The sequence below is a fragment of the Esox lucius genome, chromosome 19, assembly GCF_011004845.1.
Source record: "Esox lucius isolate fEsoLuc1 chromosome 19, fEsoLuc1.pri, whole genome shotgun sequence".
Lineage (NCBI taxonomy): Eukaryota > Metazoa > Chordata > Actinopteri > Esociformes > Esocidae > Esox > Esox lucius.
In genome coordinates, this window is record NC_047587.1 from 12,768,504 (window position 1) to 12,790,483 (window position 21,980).

General features: G+C 44.3%; 1 protein-coding gene across 1 annotated transcript; it reads left to right on the top strand.

The window, feature by feature from the left end:
• The first annotated feature begins 3,445 nt into the window (after positions 1-3,445).
• On the top strand, positions 3,446-21,941 carry dhtkd1 (dehydrogenase E1 and transketolase domain containing 1). Its single transcript, XM_034288529.1, has 18 exons — positions 3,446-3,946; positions 4,287-4,439; positions 7,304-7,515; positions 10,279-10,473; positions 10,702-10,971; positions 11,368-11,539; positions 12,675-12,873; positions 13,207-13,366; positions 14,204-14,356; positions 16,137-16,221; positions 16,410-16,549; positions 16,897-17,047; positions 18,186-18,292; positions 18,380-18,544; positions 18,996-19,078; positions 19,168-19,337; positions 19,760-19,845; positions 20,090-21,941. The coding sequence occupies exons 1-18, from the start codon at positions 3,769-3,771 to the stop codon at positions 20,189-20,191; spliced, it is 2,781 nt and encodes a 926-aa protein (XP_034144420.1). The 5' UTR covers positions 3,446-3,768; the 3' UTR covers positions 20,192-21,941.
• The last annotated feature ends 39 nt before the right edge of the window (positions 21,942-21,980 follow it).

A 21,980-nucleotide genomic window follows, 5' to 3' on the forward strand; every position in this document is an offset into this window, starting at 1 on the left:
ATGATACAGGACACATGGTTCGGCGTATTTTAATATTCATAGTTTTATATTCATCAAAACTGTGAACATAATCCCCAAAAAGGAAGAAAAACAGGAACATTTCCAGTTTGACTATCATTCTGATTGAAACACCTAATGTGTAAATAGTGGCAGTAAAGTCAGAAATATATATTTCTCTCTCTCTCATTTCACAGCCCCCATCCCAACATACATACATGGGTCCCAGTCTAAAATAGCAGGATGAAATGAAAAGTGACAGTTTTTATTTAAACTGCACATTTACTTTGTTGAAACTCCCTTGAAAAGTCTGCAAACTTAATTAATGTAGCAATTTTCAAAACACAGTTACAAGTGCTTTTCAGAACCCAGAGGGAAAGAGATCAGGACTAAGACAATCACAAACACAAGGACATAATGTAAAGATAAACTTCATTATACACAAGCTCACAAACCCAGTGTAAGGCAAAGGAGACCAACATTTGGATTCCTGGAGACACACACCAACACTTACAGCAGTATTTACATATAACGTGACAGACCACTGTTTCCAGGCAGTTTTAAGCCATTGCTTTCAGTTTCAGTGTTAATCTTGTCAGAATGATGACAGATATGACATAAAGATACTATGTGTGATGAGTAAGGTTAAAGTACAGATATAAGGCTTAGAATTAGATTTTGGATGCTGGAATTTAGGATTAAAGTCTTGAATTGTCGTGGAACCACACACATGATGACATCCATAGACATAATAAAGAGTAGACGCCGCATTGGCTGCTGGGGCGCGAGATATACTGCCGCCATCTTTGACCGGTCATACTCCTATTTGCGTAGCAGCAGAAGCAACGATGCCAGAGCACTGTGCAGCATACTCCTGCTCAAATCGGCGGACCATCGAAAGCAGGGCTCGGGGGATTACTTTTCACAAGTAAGATTTAACATTACCGTATTATTGGTTGTATTTTGTGACTAGAATATTACCAGAGAGTTGAGAAGGAGCAAGGATCTTTGATATTACTGTACTGAAATCGTATCCAGCTAGCTAGGCTATGTTTACTGCCAGCCGGCACCAGCCGGTGTTCACCCAGCGAACTGAGACTTGATAAGTCATATTCTATAACACTGACTTAGATTACAACTGACTCAAGAATGCTATTGTAGAAATAAAGCAAATATTACTGGTATAACATTGGCCAGCTAACTATATATTTAAATAAATAAAAGACAGTATTATCATTGTTGGGCAGTACTAGCTTAGCTAGTAACTTAGTATTATGGTGGTAGCTTCACTATTTCCAGAATCAAGTAACTTTTCAGTGGTAGTAACTCCTTTATTTACCAAGTAGCTTGGCCACACAAGCTACTTTTCTTGTCATGTGAAATTAGCACAACTTAAAGTAGCTTCCTATGTAATGAACCAGCCTACTGCTGTGTTTGTGTTACTTAGCTTGCTACATTTGACTGGGTGGTAGCTTTTGTGTAGTGAAGCTTTATTCATGACAGAGTAACTATTAGCTTAGCTCACTGCAATTTCCAAGTAACTTGCCCAACACTGTGTATTATTCACGTGTAATTCACCCTAACAAAAGTAAGTTACCTCTCATCTCTCATACCCACCCCACTTAAAATAAAGGCAACAGAACATCTGATAGTAGAATGGTTTTCAAACAAGCTTATTATTTAGTTCAGCGGTATGTGCTCACCTACAGGTTCAGCCAAGATCACTTGGAGCTCCTATTTAATTCAATCAGAGCGTCAGGTAGGGTTGGTGTTCTTTTAATTACAATTTTGAAAATATACCTAATGAATATCTATGTCTTGTGAGTAATGTATGTATTGTGTGCCTGTTTTCCATATAAGGAGGCTGGAATAACAATGCATCGGCACTTCCAGGCCATCTTCCGCCGCCTGATGGTTCGGTGTGGTGTCTCACCTGTGTAAAGCACTATATAAATATAATGTATTATTATTATTATTTGATTAAGGTGCTGAGTGCTGCAGAGAGGGTGATCCGCCAAGCTTCACCAATGCCAGCTCCTAAGGTGTCGACAGTCACAGACTTCGTCCGGGAGGAGATTGGAACAGAGGATGTTTTACTGCTTGGGGAACACATTGAGGAGACTCAGTTTGGCATCGACAACCATCATTCTGACTTGTTGTCATTGGTTGTGTCTGTGTTTCTCAAAATAAGGCTGCACCACATTACCAAACTCACCTCTCTTGAACTGCAGAAAGGGAGCACGAGGAAGAACTGTCCTCTTTCAGGGGTTTTAGAGCGTGTGCATGTGTGTGGTTCCACGACAATTCAAGACTTTAATCCTAAATTCCAGCATCCAAAAACTAATTCTAAGCTTTATATCTGTACTTTAACCTTACTCATCACACATAGTATCTTTATGTCATATCTGTCATCATTCTGACAAGATTAACACTGAAACTGAAAGCAATGGCTTAAAACTGCCTGGAAACAGTGGTCTGTCACGTTATATGTGAATACTGCTGTAAGTGTTGGTGTGTGTCTCCAGGAATCCAAATGTTGGTCTCCTTTGCCTTACACTGGGTTTGTGAGCTTGTGTATAATGAAGTTTATCTTTACATTATGTCCTTGTGTTTGTGATTGTCTTAGTCCTGATCTCTTTCCCTCTGGGTTCTGAAAAGTACTTGTAACTGTGTTTTGAAAATTGCTACATTAATTAAGTTTGCAGACTTTTCAAGGGAGTTTCAACAAAGTAAATGTGCAGTTTAAATAAAAACTGTCACTTTTCATTTCATCCTGCTATTTTAGACTGGGACCCATGTGTGTATGTTGGGATGGGGGCTGTGAAATGAGAGAGAGAGAAATATATATTTCTGACTTTACTGCCACTATTTACACATTAGGTGTTTCAATCAGAATGATAGTCAAACTGGAAATGTTCCTGTTTTTCTCCCTTTTTGGGGATTATGTTCACAGTTTTGATGAATATAAAACTATGAATATTAAAATACGCCGAACCATTTGTCCTGTATCATAGCTACATGTATGACCTTTGCAGCAAAAAAACCCGCGTGAAAATCAGTAAGGTATTCACTGAGGTATAATTAATTAAATGCGCTGACAGCTCGTTTCACCTGCCAAAACGGATTACATTGAGTGGAGTGGCAGACCGGTCCAAGATGGCGGTCCCACGGCTCGTCAGCGCCAGTAGGCAGTAGCGGTCGATGCGGCGTCTACTCTTTATTATGTCTATGATGACATCTACCGATCATTACGGAGCTAAATCACTTGACCCGTGCTACCCCCATACTGTTCCCACCAATACCATATCCCCCAAATTGGTTCCACACACTTGGCTACAATGAATCAATAGAATGGCACAATGTGTCGAACACTTACTTTGATTTCAACGTGAGTTGGACAAAATTGCAAGCCTACTTTTCATGACTGGCAACTTAACGATTTGGTCCCCTCATCTGGAGGAAAGAAGACATTATCGCAAATTTAAGAATGCATTACAGATCGTATTGTGTTATTGCAGGTGCAGGTACAGTTGCTTAACAATCGCGTTCTGAACGCATGAATTATGGCCCCTTCCATAGGCCATAGATTGGTGTATAATTCCACGCGTGTGGATTATTCGCTCTTTGTGATTGGGCGAAACATTCTGGCTGCTCAACCAATCAGATAGCGATAGAGTGTCACCTCCTACACTTTTTTAAGTAGTATGGCTGCGGTTCTGTAGTTTGTGTGACTGGCTAGTTGGTTCTTAACTTATTATATTCATTCAAATCATGTCAGTGTTTCTGTTCTTGAAGAACTTGCGCTGGGCTAGCAGACTTTCTCTCACTGTCGCTCGTCCAGTCGTTAGTTGTCTTTACCATACCCATAAAGGGGTTTATGGATACCGACCTAAACAAACAGACGTGGACCCGAAGTGGGGGATCGACCATATCTCTGCACTCAATGAAGGTCAGTTGCTATGGTTTTCTTAAACTGTGTTTATTTATTTATAACCTTTTATTCAGTGTCATTATCTATTGTAAAATCTAGTGGTCTATATTCTTTTCAGTAGACCGATTTACTTTGACCTGATCATGTTGGTGTTTCCTTTGCTTCTGGTAGTACATTGTAGCATAGCTGCTTGCTTTTATTTGCATATATAACTACATGGAACGTCAACATTTGTCCACCTAGAGAGTTGTGTCCTCTTTCCCTAGTTTTAGCCACATGGTGACATTGAATGGGTTTTTTGTTATGGTCCAGTCAGAAAGGTGGAACCCCTTGTATCCTTTCCTTTCTGTTTACACAGATCACGGTTTAGCTCGGTTGGTTGAGGCATACCGAACACATGGACACAAGGCTGCTAAAATTAACCCTCTGCTATCCGAGCAGCCCGTGGTGGATACTGTGCCGGAGATCAACATGCTGACCGGTGTTTTACGGGGACCTCTCAACACATCTGGTAGGATACGTGGTCTGTTAAGAGATTCATATGGGCGGCGATTGTGTTCTCTGGAATGTTCCAAATGACTTTGACAATGTAGAAATCTGTGTCCATAGACATGTGTATGCCTGTAGAATGATGCAATCCTCAGGTGTTCATTTTTGGCTACTGTATTTGCAGTCTTTGTGGAACATATTCTACAGCACATAATTTTCGCGGGTCGTGGATTTAATCTAGCGACTGTTCAGTTACTGGAAAGATGCTTTATTCGCTAGGTTATTATCTGTCCCATACACAAATGTTAATGTATATTTATTTAACTCCATGCCGCCACAATCTTATCCACTATCTATCATTCAGTGCTTCCTAACCTCTCAGTTATGGTACCACCAACATAATGTTGCTCTTCTCTGAGTACCCCTGAAGTACCCCCTCATGTTAATTTCACTAGTAAGCCTATGGTGTCATGAGAGTTGCCAAGTACCCCCAGTTGATAGGCCATGTACCCCCGGGGGTCCTAGTACCCCTGGTTGGGAACCACTGATCTACAGTCCCTGACAAAAGTCTTGTCGCTTATCTATTTTGTAGAAACACCTGCTATTAACCTGACTTTTAATTAATCAATTGGTGTTAGAAATAGCTCATATGAAAAGCTAAAACCCTCCCAAATGATGTTTAATGCACTGAAATAAATTAGTTTCACTGAAAAAAGATTTATAATTTAATCAAGACCGAAAGGTCAAATTTTGGCAAGACAAAAGTTTTGTCGCCTATACAGAAATTGAACAAATTTACTGCAAATACAAAAATCTCAGCAAATTAAGTAATGGTGCTGTGAGATCCAATTTTAATATCTTGTATGACTTCCATGAGCTTGAAGGACTGCATCCATGTGGTTTGGCAAGGATTCTTACAATTTATTGATGAAGTCATCAGGAATAGCAAAGAAAGCAGTCTTGCATGCCTCCCAGAGTTCATCAATATTCTTTGGTTTCGTCTTCAATGCTTCTTCTTTCATCCTACCCCACATATGCTCAATGATGTTCATGTCTGGTGACTGGGCTGGCCAATCCTGGAGCATCTTGATCTTCTTCGCCTTGAGGAACTTTGATGTGGAGATGGAAGTATGTGATGGAGCACCATCCTGCTGCAGAATGTGGCCTCTTTTATGGTTGGGAATATAAGAAGTAGCTAAGATTTCTTGGTATTTTAGACTATTGATGTTGCCTTCCACCCTGCAGATCTCTCGCACACCCCCATACTGGATGTAACCCCAGACCATGATTTTTCCGCCACCAAACTTCACTGTTTTCTGGGTGAATCTCGGATCCATGCGGGCTCCAGTAGGTCTCCTGCAATATTTGCGGTGACTGTGGTGTAATTCAACAGAAGATTCATCTGAAAAATCCACCTTCTTCCACTTTTCCAGCATCCATCCTTTTAGCAGGCTGTGGGCCTTGGCAAATGCCACACGGTTTTTCAATTGTCTTTTGTTTAGTGCTGGTTTCTGGGCACTCATTTGACCATGGAGGCCATTTCGAGACAGAATCCGACAAACTGTTCTGGTTGACACAGGGACTTCAGGTGACCAGGTCTCGTGGAGCTCTGCTGCAGTGGGAAAAGGGCTGGCCTTCGATTTTCGAGCCAACAAACGGTCCTCTCGAGCAGTTGTCTTCCGGGGTCTGCCTGACCTGGGCTTGTCAAAAACGTCTCCAGTGTCTTCAAATGTTTTTTTTATCCTCTGTACTTGACGCTGAGACACATTGAAGATGTCTGCCACATCAGCAGTGGATCTGATCTACAGCCTCTTAATGTTCAAAACTTTAGTCTCAGGGTGAATCTTAGGCATGTTTGCAGAGGTCTAGTTGCAGTTGACGGGAAGGTCTAGTGTACTGGGGTTGTTTTTATACACACCTGAGACCTAATTGATCCATTATTAGACACAGGTGAAGCTCATATGACAAGGCGACAACACTTATGTCTTTGCAAAAATTGACTCAATGGGCTTTACCAAGCTGTGAATATTAGAATACTTTTTGACAGTTTCGTTTGGCACTGAAACATTATTAGAAAAGCTGTTGGGATTAAAATGATCCATTTCTTGTTAAAACATCTTGATTAGAAATATATTTCAGCGGCACTTCAGGTCAATTTGTACACAAGCGACAAGACTTTGGTCAGGGACTGTATGTAATACTACTAGTGACTATTTCTAGTGATCTTCTACAACTCCCTTAGAATTTCAATGTCTTTCAAATGCATTGTTCCTATTAGCGTATTAGCCAACTTGTGCCAAATTAGTGCAGACTTGAAATTTATGAAGTCACCTCAACAAGACAAGTTATACACAGGTATTTAAACAGTTATACACAGGTATTTAAACAGTTATACACAGGTATTTAAACAGTTATACACAGGTATTTAAACAGTTATACACAGGTGGTTTGAATCCTCCAAACCCTGGGACATTGGTCATGTCCCACACCCTCTTGCCTTACTGCTTAATTATAACACACAGAGTTCTTCCTCTTTGACAAGTGCGTCGTTTTCCTTAGATGAAGACTGGGGAATTATTCACTGTCTCTTATCTCCATGATCACCTCACATTTACAGCACGCACCCACACACCTCTTGTGTTCTGCAGGCTGACCAGTATGTTGCTTATAGCAACACATCTGACCCAGGACAAATATTAACCCATCCTCTCTTTCAGTGTGAACTTCAGGCTGTAGGTATCAGACGTCTCAGCAGAAGAGTGATGATCTAGGATCTGCCTTTTGGGTCATAGTTTGAGTACATGGACTAGGTGGATATGGTCTTAGGTCAGCACTCCTCATTTAAGACGTCGATCCAAAACGCGTTTGAATCCCTCTTGCATCCAGGTCTGCGTCACTATGGTAAGGCTGAGGCATCGATGGAGGAGGTGGTGGCCTATTTGGAGGAAGTCTACTGTGGCCGCATCTCCATAGAAACCAGTCAACTGGCCAGCCTGGAGGAGCGGGTGTGGCTCGCCGACCGCTTTGAGGAGCTGAAGACGGAGACATTTGCGGCAGAGGAGAGAAAGAGCGTGGCCAAGCTCATGCTGGAGTCACAGGTAGATTGGTGGTTGGGGGGATGGGTTAGGGGACGGGAGGAGTGGGTGGGTTTGTGAGGGGCAGGGAGGGGCATGGAGGGGGTGGGTGTGTCTATGGGTGGGCGGAGGGATAACGTTGGGAGGCACACTGTCACCTGGGAGAGGAGACACGGGCCAGACTAATGCAGCAGACATCCACTGCAAATCAGAGTGGCACATCTCATCCCTTTACAACGTAAATGTTCTCTATTCAGAAAAATGAAATTGTCTGTACAAATCGAATTTGGACCTACCAATTAAACCCAATACATTTGCATTGCCGGCAGTAAGTCAGACTTGTTCCCTGTGCATGTTGGACTCCGGCAGGGCTGCCCTTTGTCGCCGGTTCTGTTCGTAATTTTTATGGACAGAATTTCTAGGCGCAGCCAGGGGCCGGAGGGTGTCAGGTTTGGGGACCACATGATTTCGTGTCTGCTCTTTGCGGATGATGTTGTCGTGTTGGCCCCTTCAAGCCAGGACCTTCAGCATGCACTTGGACAGTTTGCAGCCGAGTGTGAAGCGGTGGGGATGAAAATCAGTACCTCCAAATCCGAGGCCATGGTCCTCAGTCGGAAAAGGGTGGCTTGCCCACTTTAGGTTGGTGGAGAGTTCCTGCCTCAAGTGGAGGAGTTTAAGTATCTAGGGGTCTTGTTCACGAGTGGGGGAAGGATGGAACGGGAGATTGACAGACGGATCGGTGCAGCTTCTGCAGTAATGCGGTCGATGTATCGGTCTGTCGTGGTGAAGAAAGAGCTGAGCCGCAAGGCGAAGCTCTCGATTTACCAGTCAATCTGCGTTCCTACTCTCACCTGTGGTCATGAGCTTTGGGTCATGACCGAAAGGACAAGATCCCGGATACAGGCGGCCGAAATGAGCTTTCTCCGCAGGGTGGCTGGGTGATCCCTCAGAGATAGGGTGAGAAGCTCGGTCACCCGGGTGGAGCTCAGAGTAGAGCCGCTGCTCCTCCACATCGAGAGGGGTCAGCTGAGGTGGCTTGGGCATCTGTTTCGGATGCCTCCGGAACGCCTTCCTGGGAACGTGTTCCGGTCCCGTCCCACTGGGAGGAGACCCCGGGGAAGACCTAGGACACGAGGGAGGGACTATGTCTCCCGGCTGGCCTGGGAACGCCTCAGTGTCCCACCGGAAGAGCTGGAGGAAGTGTCTAGGGAGAGGGAAGTCTGGGCATCCCTGCTTAGACTGCTGCCCCCGCGACCCGGCCCCGGATAAGCGGAAGATGATGGATGGACATTTGCCTGTGCTGTTTTAGGTTGGCCTAAGCTGGCACACAGATTTTTAAAATGTTTCCTAGATAGAAGTGTGGACTAGTGGAGCAGCCATTCAGAGCTGATGTGGGTGCCGTCCACTGTGACAGTGAGTGTTCAAGTCTGTTACAACCTGTAGATTTTCATAGGGAGCCGACAGTTATGTTAATTAAGGGCTATGATTTTAACCAATATTCTGCAGACTAGTTTTGTTTGTGAATCCAACATATATATATTTTTGTTGATAATGTAATAAATACATTATTGATTACCCCTACCTCTCTTAACTTTCCCTGCTCTTCCGTTGTACCCTCTAGTGGCCAAGCCACACACAATGGGAACCATTGGCCAGTGTCTTAAAAAAACTGTATCATCAAACAGAGGAATTGGCATCTTGTTCGTGGTGATGAAATAATCATCCTATGAAAAAACAGCCAAGAAGAGCAAATGTCTGTTAGTGTCTGACTGACTGACTACCCCTTGTTAAATATTGTGGTGGTTAGAGAAGCGAACTTGTGAACTATAGGTTCCGAGTTCGTATCTCATCGCAGGTGAAGCAGTGTACACATTATCAATTATTCTGTATAGACAAAAACTTTGCTGGCTAAAACCTATCTACATTATAGTAAGACAGAAATAAAACAGTTTACGGTTATATTGCAACAGTTTCTGGTTGATTTTCAAAGTATGCATCCGTGCATGCGTTTTGCGTCAAGATAGACAAACACATTTGCTGGCTTAACATACAGTAATTTAGTTATAGTGAGCCTTTACTGAAACTGTATACGGTTATATTGCGACTGTTTTGGCATGGAAAAGTTCATCTTCAAACTCGCTAGCAATTGCTAAATTCTTATTATTTCTAGGAAGTTAGTAGATACTAATAAGCCTATTGCTGGCTAATAAGCTGTTCAAACGGCCAGTGGCAAAAGCAATACAGTTCATGTTACCTTTATTGATAGTAATTGTATAAATGTAATTCACAAATGAAAGAAAAAAGTATGTTGTTTTGCCATGAAAGACAAAAATACGTTCTAATGTCATGAAATGAAATAGTTTTGGCAGACTCACTAGCAATTGCTCAATTCTGGCTAATACGCTGTTAAAACGGCCAGTGGCAAACGCCATACATAGACGCTATTTGTGGTGGAGGTAAAATGTTAGTCAGTTTAACTGTATCAGTGTCATTCACTAATGGCCAATTAACTATTCAAACGGCCAGTGGCAAAAGAGGATTTGTTCAGGATAGAGACAAGAGTCTATACTGACACCTGGCAAATGTACAGCTCTGTGGTGTAGTGGTTAACGACACAGCCTTTCGCGTGGGCGCCCCGGCTTTGAATCTCGAGATGACAACACTTTCTGTTGCGGGGCGGCTGAGCTAGGCTTTCTTGATTTCTTGTTTCCTTTTACATTTAGCCATTATGAACATGTTTCTGTTTCCAAGAATGGTGAAACAAGCCGTTTCTTCTTGTCTTCTCAGGAATTTGATCACTTCCTGGCCTCCAAGTTCTCTACGGTGAAGCGGTACGGCGGTGAGGGAGCAGAGAGCATGATGGGAGTGTTCTATGAGATGTTTCATCTGTTAGCCCACTGTGGGGTCACTGAGATCGTCATGGGGATGCCTCATCGCGGACGACTCAACCTACTTACAGGGCTATTGAAGTTCCCCCCAGAGGTCAGGGTTCAGAGTCCCTATGTGTCATTTCCAGGTTAAAGGTCAAGCCTTTAATTGCTCCCTGAATCAACCTGGAGAGCTCTTACGCTTACTCAATGTAATTGTCATTCTGCATTACTATTGCAGCCTCTATGTTCTTCCCAGTCATATGAATTACTTGGCACCAATTGCCTTCTTTGGGTTCAAGCTTATCAGGGTTCAACTGATGTGTGCCTCCTGTCCATACAGCTGATGTTCCGTAAGATGCGTGGCCTCAGCGAGTTCCCTGATGATTCCCCTTCTATCGGAGACGTCCTCTCCCATCTCACCTCCTCTGTGGCGTTGGACTTTGGCACTGCCCACCCGCTCCAGGTCACCATGCTGCCCAACCCCTCCCACCTGGAGGCCATCAACCCAGTCACCCAGGGCAAAACCCGCTCCCGCCAGCAAATCAGGCAGGAGGGAGACTACTCAGCTGACGAGAGCGCGCAGCCTGGCGACAAAGTCGTCTGTCTCCAGGTTTGATACTGACAGCATTCTCATTTTGATGTGGGCGTGGTCTAACACAGCCTGGAGACTCCAATAGGGGTGTCACACACAACATCCACTTCTCAGGCTTGAACTCAAGTCAATATAACCGGTTTGAGCTGCATTCCTTTGTGCCGGAAGACTGAATGTGGCCTCCTGGGTAAATAACGTATTGTAATATATTTTTTAAAGGTACGCTATTGTTAATTGCCCTTCGGTATATAAGAAAGTGGGATGGTTGAAAAGGGATTACAGTGCCAAAGTACAGATTCAGACGTAGACAATGGGGCATTGTACATGGTTTGTGTAAAGTTGTGAGGATCGTTGATAACTTGGGCCTCAAATAAACTAGTTTCATTGTAGAAACTCTCTGTCCTTTTCCCGCAGGTCCATGGGGATGCCTCGTTCTCAGGTCAAGGAATTGTTCCAGAGACCTTCACCATTTCACTACTCCCCCACTTCAGAGTTGGTGGGAGCATCCACCTTATTGTCAACAATCAAGTGGGCTATACCACTCCGTCTTCCAGGGGGCGGTCGTCTTTATATTGCAGTGACATTGGTATGAGAAATCTTTATTCTGTTGTTATAAAAAAAAATATATATTCTCAGTAATGGGTTTGTGCATAGAAATGTAATGATCGTGTTTCTCTATAACATGCTGACATCTTTAATGTAACTACACATTCAAGGTTGTTTTATTTTGTCTATTTTCCACATTGTAGAATATTAGTGAAGACATCAAAACTATGATACAACACATGGAATCATGTAGTAACCAAAAAAGTGTTGGAGTCTGTAGGTGTGTTTTGGGTTGTAGTCCTATCAAAAAAACAAATGATAGTCCCACTATTTGTGAACAAGATGGGATAGAGTATTGCTGCAGAATGCTATGGTAGCCATGCTGGTTGAGTATGGATTGAATTCACACCATCACACCCCCATGTTTCATGGTGAGAACCACACATGCAGAGATCATCCACGGTCCTCATGAGAGCCAGTTTCATCATGAGAGCCACGGTCCTCATGAGAGCCAGTTTCATCATGAGAGCCACGGTCCTCATGAGAGCCAGTTTCATCATGAGAGCCACGGTCCTCATGAGAGCCAGTTTCATCATGAGAGCCACGGTCCTCATGAGAGCCAGTTTCATCATGAGAGCCACGGTCCTCATGAGAGCCACGGTCCTCATGAGAGCCAGTTTCATTATGAGAGCCACGGTCCTCATGAGAGCCAGTTTCATCATGAGAGCCACGGTCCTCATGAGAGCCAGTTTCATCATGAGAGCCACGGTCCTCATGAGAGCCAGTTTCATCATGAGAGCCACGGTCCTCATGAGAGCCAGTTTCATCATGAGAGCCACGGTCCTCATGAGAGCCAGTTTCATCATGAGAGCCACGGTCCTCATGAGAGCCAGTTTCATCATGTGAGCCACGGTCCTCATGAGAGCCAGTTTCATCATAGCTCTTGATGTTTTTTTTTTCCTCCACTTGAAGATACCTTCAAAGCTTTTGACATTTTCCGTGTTGACTGACTTTCGTGTCATAATGTTGGGCTGTCGTTTTCTCATTGCTGATGAACTGGCAATAATGAACTACTACTGTACAGACAATGTCTGTACTGTATAAAATCCCTAGCTTGTGTCTATACCTTTGACTGGTGCTGTATATAAACTCTGTTTGGGTCGTCTGCTCTCCAGGTAAGATGGTGGGCTGTGCCGTGATCCATGTGAACGGTGACGACGTGGAGGCGGTTCTGCATGCCACACAGCTGGCGGTGGAGTACCAGAGACTCTTCCGGAAGGACGTCATCCTGGACCTTCTCTGCTACCGCCAGTGGGGACACAATGAGCTGGACGAACCAGGCTTCACCAACCCGTCCATGTACAGAATCATCCGGTGGGTTTAGCTTCATTCAGTTCGGTAGAACTTTGTTTGGTCCAGTTGAAGGTGCCGTCTGGACACGTGATCGACATGTTTTTGGGGGAGCTTGGCAGTTTAAATAGGGTGACCGGAGTGCTTCTTTTATATTGGACCGGTAGAAGATCAGCAATAGATGGGCTCTTCTGTAGGAGTATCATGCCTGCAGGTACTGGCATGATGAAACTGTAGATATTGCTGAAGAATGTTGAGTTTAGGGTCTGTTGCCTTCCTCATGCTGTGGTTCCCAACATGTTCGTTACGGAACTAGGACCGACCACCTCTCCCCCCCCCCCCCCACCCACCCACTAGGTCCAGGAAGAGCATCCCAGATGCGTACGCTGACCTGCTGATCTCTGAGGGATTAATGACTGAGGAGGAGTGTGTTGCCATCAAGACGGCCCACTACGACATGCTGAACGACAAGCTGGCCAACATGACCCTATACAGCCCTCCACCCACCAACCTCCAGGTAACAGGACCCTATACAGCCCTCCACCCGCCTAAACCTCCAGGTAACATGACCCTATACAGCCCTCCACCCACCAACCTCCAGGTAACATGACCCTATACAGCCCTCCACCCACCAACCTCCAGGTAACATGACCCTATACAGCCCTCCACCCACCAACCTCCAGGTAACATGACCCTATACAGCCCTCCACCTGCCTAAACCTCCAGGTAACATGACCCTATACAGCCCTCCACCTGCCTAAACCTCCAGGTAACATGACCCTATACAGCCCTCCACCCGCCTAAACCTCCAGGTAACATGACCCTATACAGCCCTCCACCCGCCTAAACCTCCAGGTAACATGACCCTATACAGCCCTCCACCTGCCTAAACCTCCAGGTAACATGACCCTATACAGCCCTCCACCCACCAACCTCCAGGTAACAGGACCCTATACAGCCCTCCACCCGCCTAAACCTCCAGGTAACATGACCCTATACAGCCCTCCACCCGCCTAAACCTCCAGGTAACATGACCCTATACAGCCCTCCACCTGCCTAAACCTCCAGGTAACATGACCCTATACAGCCCTCCACCTGCCTAAACCTCCAGGTAACATGACCCTATACAGCCCTCCACCCGCCTAAACCTCCAGGTAACATGACCCTATACAGCCCTCCACCCGCCTAAACCTCCAGGTAACATGACCATATATTAACCTCTAGGGCCAAATTGTGTTGTTTTCTGTAACAAATGTTCTTACGGCCTCATTATATCCCATTCATTGACATGCACCTTCTATTGTACGCTGAACAAATTATTGTTGAACACTCAAGCTGATTGTTATTGTTTCAGGGGCGCTGGGGAGGCCTAGTGGAGCCCAAGGCCAGGGTGACCCACTGGGACACTGGGGTGCCTGGGCCCCTGCTTCAGTACGTGGGGGCAAAGTCTGTGGAGATCCCCGAAGAGATCCAGCTACACAGTCACCTAGACAAGATGCATGTGGCGGTAAATACAATTAGTAGATAGTTAGGTCTGGAAGTATTTGGACACAGACATCATTTTGACTCTTGTACGCCACCACAATAGATTTGAAATGAAACAACCGAGATGCATTTGAAGTGCAGCTTTAATTCAAGGGGTTGAACAAACATGTTTTGTGAAACGTTAAGGAATTGCAACCATTTTCATACAGTCCCCTTATTTCAGGGGCTCAAATGTAATTGGACAAATTAACACAATCATAAATGAAATGTTCATTTTTAATACTTCAAGAATCCTTTGCAGGCAATGACTGCTTGAAGTCTGGAACGCATGGACATCACCAAACGCTGGGTTTCCTCCTTTGTAATGCTTTGCCAGGCCTTTACTGCAGTTTTCAGTTGTTGTTTGTTTGTGGGTCTTTCTGCCAAGTGAAATGCATGCTTGATTGGGTTGAGATCAGGTGATTGACTCAGCCATTGCGGAATATTCCAGTTCTTTGTCTTAAACACCTGGGTTGATTTTGCAGTATGTTGTGGGTCATTGTCCAGGTGTAAAGTGAAGCGCCATCCAATCAACTTTGCTGAATTTGACTGCATCTGAGCAGACTATATCCCTATACACTTCAGAATTCATCTGGCTGCTTCTGTCTTCTGTCACCTCATCAATAAACATTAGTGACCCAGTGCCATTGGAAGCCATGCATGCCCATGCCATCACACTGCCTCAACAGATGATGTGGTATGCATTGGATCATGAGCCATTCCAAGCCTTCTCCAAATGTTTTTCTTCCCATCATTCTGGTTCAGGTTGATCTTACTTTCATCTGTCCAAAGAATGCTGTTCCAGAACTTGGCTGGCTTTTTTTAGATGTTTATTTGGGAAAGTGTGATTTGGCCTTTCTATTCTTGAGGCTTATGAATGGTTTGCTTCTTGTGGTGAACCCTCTGTATTTGCTCTTGTGAAATCTTCTCTTTATTGTAGACTTGGATAATGATGTGCCTACCTCCTGGAGAGTGTTCTTGTTGTGAAGGGTTTTTTCTTTACCTTAGAAAGGATCTTATGATCATCCACCACTGTGGTCTTCCATGGATGTCCAGGCCTTTTTGTGTTGCAGAGTTCAGCAGTGTGTTATTTTTTCTCAGGATGTACCAAACCTGGTATCTCTCTGATGGAATTTATTTTGCAGCCTAAGGATGGCCTGTTTCACTTGCATTGAGAGCTCTTGCATTGTACGTTCACAGCAAAAGCTTCCAAATGCGAATGCCACACCTGGAATCAACTCCAGACATTTTACCTGCTTATTTGATGAAGAAATAACAAAGGAATCACCCACACCTGTCCATGAAACAGCTTTTGAGTCAATTGTCCACTTTTGGTCCTTTGAAGAAGGGGGCTACATATTAATGAGCTGTAATTCCTAAACCCTTCCTCCAATTTGGAATTGAGTACCCTCAACTTAAAACGGAGAGGCTGCCCTTTAAGGGCATACTCATTATTTAACTGCAACTTGAATATATTTTGGTAAACTGTATCAGTGTTCCAAAACTAGTATCAGTGTCAAATAATTTCTGGACCTAACTGTATATAAATGCTTAGTTATGTATTCAAATCCCAATAGCAGGTGCACCAACAGATCTGAACCTTTTGATGAGATCGCTATGTATTGGATTGCAGAGCTTTTCTAAAGCCCGGGTATACTTTGGCCTCACCAGAAATGCTCTTCATCGTTCTGTCAGCTAATAGAAGCAATGTTTTATATTTTTCTTTTTTAGCTCTGAACACTGATTTGTTGTTTTCCTCTCAGGCTCGTCGTGCCAAAGTGGAGAAGGGAACTAATCTGGACTGGTCAACTGCGGAGGCCATGGCGTTCGGCTCTCTGCTCTGCCAAGGTCAGTCTGTGGGCGGAGTCTGTGGGCGGAGTCTGGTCAAGCGGCAGTACTCTGTTAGCAACCACCATATCTGTTCCAGTTGTCAGGGACCGAGAGGTGCCTGTGGGGATGCAGCTCTGGCTGTTATTATAGTGTTTGGTAATTGTGGTGCGCCAGGCTCCGTGAGAACACTTGTTTGTGTCGGGCAGGGTTCAACATCCGCATCAGTGGTCAGGATGTTGGGAGAGGCACCTTCAGCCAGAGACACGCCATGGTTGTCTGTCAGGAAACAGATGACATGCACATCCCCCTGAACCACATAGACCCCGAACAGAAAGGGTTCCTGGAGGTATGGACCTAACACACACACACACACACACTCTCTGTGTAAAATGAGTCACAGGCAGTTTTAAAGCTATGCAGGGCCTTTAAAGATGTATTGTGGGTGCTGTCCTTCTGGTATTCATTAACATATGTGCAGTTGTTATTTACAAAGTCTTATTTTTGGTGGTTGGGCTCCAATGGACAATTTGGTAATTATCAGGCTTGCTAGTGATCAAAGTATCTATTAATTACTGATTGAATGTTAAAAGGTTTTGGACCACTTTGGCAATGTTTAAATGATACTTCTGAGGTAAAAATCACAGCTAGTGTTTGAGCCTGGTTCTTTGGATCGTGTGTCTGTGTGGCACCTAGGTATGCAACAGTGCCCTGTCAGAAGAGGCCGTGCTGGGCTTTGAGTACGGCATGGCCATCGCTCAGCCTAAACTACTGCCTATCTGGGAGGCTCAGTTTGGAGACTTCTTCAACGGCGCTCAGATAATCTTCGACACCTTCATCTCTGGAGGTAATGATTGGCGCTACTCTGGTTGAGTCTTTTATTAGTCGAGGGCACCGAATAACATGTCATTCTGAGCAGTGAAATTCTTGACATGACACGCGACAGTTATAGATGTTAACATACCTCAATGCTACTGGCTTGAAATTGAGGTTGCTAGTTAGCTAGTTAACAATGTAACACGAGAATCTTCAACTAACCTAGAAATGATATCTTCAAGTTATCCCTTTTGGTGTTGTTGACTGTCGGTGTATGACGACTCTGAGGAAATTATGGACACAGGAAATGTCAGTTTGGCAGCACCCATCTTTAATAAACTGTCACGTTCTGGTTTTTGATCTGAACGAGCAGAGTGTCGGAGGCAATGTGGCCAAACAATTTATAATTTTCATGTCTGAGTGGTAACAATAAGCACATTAATCGAGAGCATGAGAACTTTCTAGACCATCCTTAAAGCCTTAAATGACATTCCATAGATTCTTTATAGATAATTCTTAGCTGTATTTATTACCCTGTTGTAAATGAGGCCAAAAGGCTGCTCCAGTAGGGGATGTAGAAATGCGCCTAGAGCGTTTCTGAAGTCATTGGTACCTTTGAGAGCCTACACGGTGGTGTGTTTGGCTGTCACTTCTCACCACTAGAGGCTGGGTACCTGTAAATGCACTTTGTGACATCTGCTCTTAAAAAGGGCTATTGGTTGGGTTGTGGGTCAGGTGTGTGGTGTAAGTCACAGGTAAAGAAGAAATAGTCATGCATGGAGGAAGTCTGGGATGCGCTGGGTTTTTACCCTCCGTTCCAAAGCCTTCATCTTGGATCAGTCAACAACTAACCATCACCCCACCCCCCCCCGCAGTGAAAAAAGTATAACGAGTACTGTCAGTCATGGACCCATTTGTATCATTCCCTTGGGACATCACATAACAGTATATCTTTGTTTGGCCATTACATCGTTAGCTGTCACTCAGGAATTAAGGGGCGAATTGTAACTGTGCAACAGCCTGCATAAAGTCCACACGGTTCCATCCTAAACAAACCCTGCTCTGTCATGCTCGCGGCTGTACTGGGTGTATATTGTCACCTCTCAGGGACACCAAGATTTTGGTTCCGATTTGACTGGGTGCTGATTTTAAATGGTTCTGTCTCCCAGGTGAGGCTAAGTGGTTGCTGCAGTGCGGGATGGTGATCCTGCTTCCCCATGGTTACGATGGGGCGGGGCCGGAACACTCCTCCTGTCGCATCGAGCGGTTCCTACAGGTGAGGATGAAGACGGCTAGGCTATTTTCTTTCTGAAGTGTTTCTCTGATTTTTCACACCCCCCCCCCCCCGCCCTCCACCTCCCAGATGTGTGACAGTAAAGAGGAGGGGGTGGACGGTGACAACGTCAACATGGGCGTGGTTAACCCCACGACCCCGGCGCAGTACTTCCACCTGCTGAGGCGACAGATGATACGCAACTTCCGTAAACCTCTCATTGTGGCCAGCCCCAAGACGCTGCTCCGGTTCTCTGTAAGTAATGTGTAATGAAAACAAGTCCTGTAGTACAGGCCCATAGGGTTTCACAGAATTAACTTCCTAGCGTTATCTGGAGCTGATCTTGACACGAGTGCAGAGGTGAGGACAGAGTTCTCCTCCATTCATTTGCTTTACACTAGCTTTTTTGCTGTTGAAGGAAAGGGAAAAAAAGACATGCTTCATTGAACTTTTGCATGTGAGAACGGAACCGTACGTGTACTCCATGTGCTTTTTTTTTGTATTATTAAAATGTCACCCCCCTCACATAATTTATTGAAAAGCATAATCGATTGTGGGAGAGACATTTTGTGTGATGAATTTTGTGTCGTGATTGATGGGCTACTAAAAAGATGGCAAGGTTATCCTAAAAGCCCCCCTCTATTGCTAAATGAAAACAAAGCTGTTTTACGACTGAATTATGTGCATTTCCTGTCTGTGACTGTAGGGGGCAACATCCAGCCTGGCTGACATGGCTCCTGGAACGCATTTCAAGCCTGTGATCGGTGACACCTCCGTCACAGCAGCCAGGTAAAGATCCGCCCGGGAATGGGACACATCAGGAAACTCCTTTGGAAAAGCAGTGGTTCGTGATGAGACACCTCTTGCTTTCCCTGCAGTGTCCAGCGGGTGGTGCTGTGCTCAGGGAAGCACTTCTATGCCCTTTTGAAGCAGAGAGAGTCGATGTCAGGCACCAGTCAGACCACGGCCCTGGTCCGGGTGGAGGAGCTCTGTCCCTTCCCTCTGGAGGCCCTGCAGCTGGAGTTCAACAAGTACACAAACGCCAAAGGTAAGCTTCTTTACACGACCCTTGACCCCTTCTGTACACGACCCTTGACCCCTGACTGGACAGCTATACATTCCACACGTTCACACTCTGATATAATGCTGCTTCCTGGTCTGACCACAACCTCTCCTGGCTTCACATGCACTGGTCATTGTCGTTTTGCACAGACACTATTGGCTGGTTTCCCGGACACAGTCTAAGCCTCGGACTAAACGGCTATGGCGATTTGAGCATGCTCCATTGAGCTTGTTTGTTTTACTGCAGTACTAGGCTTAAACTGGGTCTGAGAAACTGTCCATACTGCCAACAGTATTTATCCAGCACAGAAATATCAGTGTTTTTATTTATTTTTCTGAACTGTATTTGGTAATCTTCAAGAGCAAGTGTGAGAATGTGTTCTTTGTCTTGTTTTTTCCGTGTCACAGAGTTTGTGTGGAGCCAGGAGGAGCCCCAGAACATGGGACCCTGGTCATTTGTGGCCCCCAGGTTTGAGAAGCAGCTGGCCTGCAAGGTAAGGATTTGTCTGTACAACAGTTTCGGTTTGTTTTGGGGGGGGTCAGTTTGAGCAAGGTCTGGCAAATTTGGTATCCCGTAAAGGACTTAATTTGGATACACTGCAATTTGTATATCACTGTTAACGCCGTGATATGAAACACGCACAGCATATACAGTACTCGGCTGGGTGTTTAAATATCAGACATTATTGGAAATCAACCATTTTCATTTGGCCCCTCCTTCCCTCTTCTCATCCACAGCTGCGATTGGTCAGTCGGCCTGCTCTGCCCGCCCCGGCTGTGGGCATTGGAATGCTCCACCAGCAGCAGAACGAAGACATCCTCACTAGTACCTTCTCATAAGCCACTGGAGCGCTTTGCCACAAGATGGCCGGTCCCGGGACTCAAAATGAAGGCCCCCCTCCATGCACTACCCCCACAAAGCTACATGAACCACCTGACGCCGTCCGGCTTGACTGGAAATCCAAACGGGACTTGGTTTAAATTGTTTCACTGTCGTGACTCTGGATTTCTCTCTGGACTAGGCTGTCTCTCTTTTCATCCTCTTTGTTAATATGTTGTAAAATCACAAGTGGTTAGGGGCTGCTGCTTTCAGCGTGGGTGGGATTCAGGGCCTGAGCTGAGTGGGATAGGATGGTTTGGTGCTGCGGTATGGATGTGTTTAGCATTATGAAATGGAGAACTAGAAAACAACACACCGTTGACAGGGAAATCACTAAGCGCAAACACTAAATCTAAAATGGGTATTTGTTATTAACCAGGAAGTCTTATCTACAGCAAATGTAAGCAGTGCATTCATCTTTAGGCAGCTGAATGGGACAAACCTATAGCAGACATTGAAAGTACACCCTGAAAAATATGATTCAGATTGAATCAACGCCTTAGAGACTTAAGTTTTCAGCATTGTGATATGGTTTATTGATTTTTAGTTTGTCATATGGCTACACATCAGAGTGTGCTGTGATGTCTTTGACCTATATTTGTCTTCATCATCTAGTTTATTGTCTCAGGTTGTCAATCTGAAGGGCTTTGGTATTCTTTCTATGCTAACACTTTTATTTTGGTTTTCTACAGTTTTAATGTCAGCTTCAACATCCAGTTTGTTAAACAAACTCAAAATATTTTTTTAAATGCGAGACATTTTAACTAACCTTTTAGTGTATGTTTATGTAGAATAAGTAGTCAATATTTAATTTCATTTTAAATTTAGAAAACACTAATATCTCAGAAAAGCATTGCAGAAATTAGCTTTCACCTTGGCCGTTTGTCAGATAAAAGGTTTCCATTTCCATTCTAGGTATTTGGTATACTTTATTTCTGTGATAGTAGCATTGTCATCATCTTCAGAATGTAGCATTTGTTGTGGATTTAATCTTTACAGATAACATTTAAAATGCAGAAGTGAGCACTACTAAACCCTGGTGAAATTACATTTAAATATAGTGATCCCCATCTGCTGTGTTAAGAAACCAATGGCTGTACTCTGCCTGTTATTTTTAAAGGGCTGCTGCTGTTCATGTAGCCAAAGTGAATGGCAACTCAATCTTCTAACAAATCAACTGTTTTCAAATTGTTGTGTGTCTTACTCTTATGGAACTGTGCGTTGCCGTGTTGCTTATCTCTTGGTTTATAGATGTCCAATCCTCTCAGATTCCCACGTCTGGGTATTGGGGCTAGACCCTCATTTGGAATTCATATCTGCCAAGGGAATTCAGGCTGTTCTGGGAGACCGGATTCAGTCCTACATGTTTTTCGGGTGGTATGAGTTGGAGGTTGATTCCGGATAGGGCTTGAACCTCTGGGATGCTTGATAACTAGGGCTTGATTTGGTATCCCAGGTGTGAGTTCCAACAATTAATTTGAGAGTCATGTCTGGCAGCAGATTAATACATTTTGCCAGGGAGACTGATGGAAGAGCCTCAACCTTTTCATTAACACAATGTCACTGACCAGATGACCATTTTCACATCCTTAAGATTTTCATTCACTTCAATTAACCAATGTAATTGGTTTCCTAGATAGAATCACATCAGATAATGACAATGGCAATGTCCATTTGCTTTGGGGAAATAAATGTGTGCATGCCACCTAAGTAATTTGGATTGGATGATTATTGAACAAGGTCTGTTCT

What these genes read in the sequence shown, in the direction of transcription:
- dhtkd1 (XM_034288529.1), top strand. Translation starts at nt 3,769, where the DNA reads ATGTCAGTGTTTCTGTTCTTGAAGAACTTGCGCTGGGCTAGCAGACTT. An exon ending in TATTGAAGTTCCCCCCAGAG is followed by an intron (nt 10,474 to 10,701) that starts GTCAGGGTTCAG and finishes CTGTCCATACAG; the next exon opens with CTGATGTTCCGTAAGATGCG. An exon ending in TAGACAAGATGCATGTGGCG is followed by an intron (nt 14,357 to 16,136) that starts GTAAATACAATT and finishes TTTTCCTCTCAG; the next exon opens with GCTCGTCGTGCCAAAGTGGA.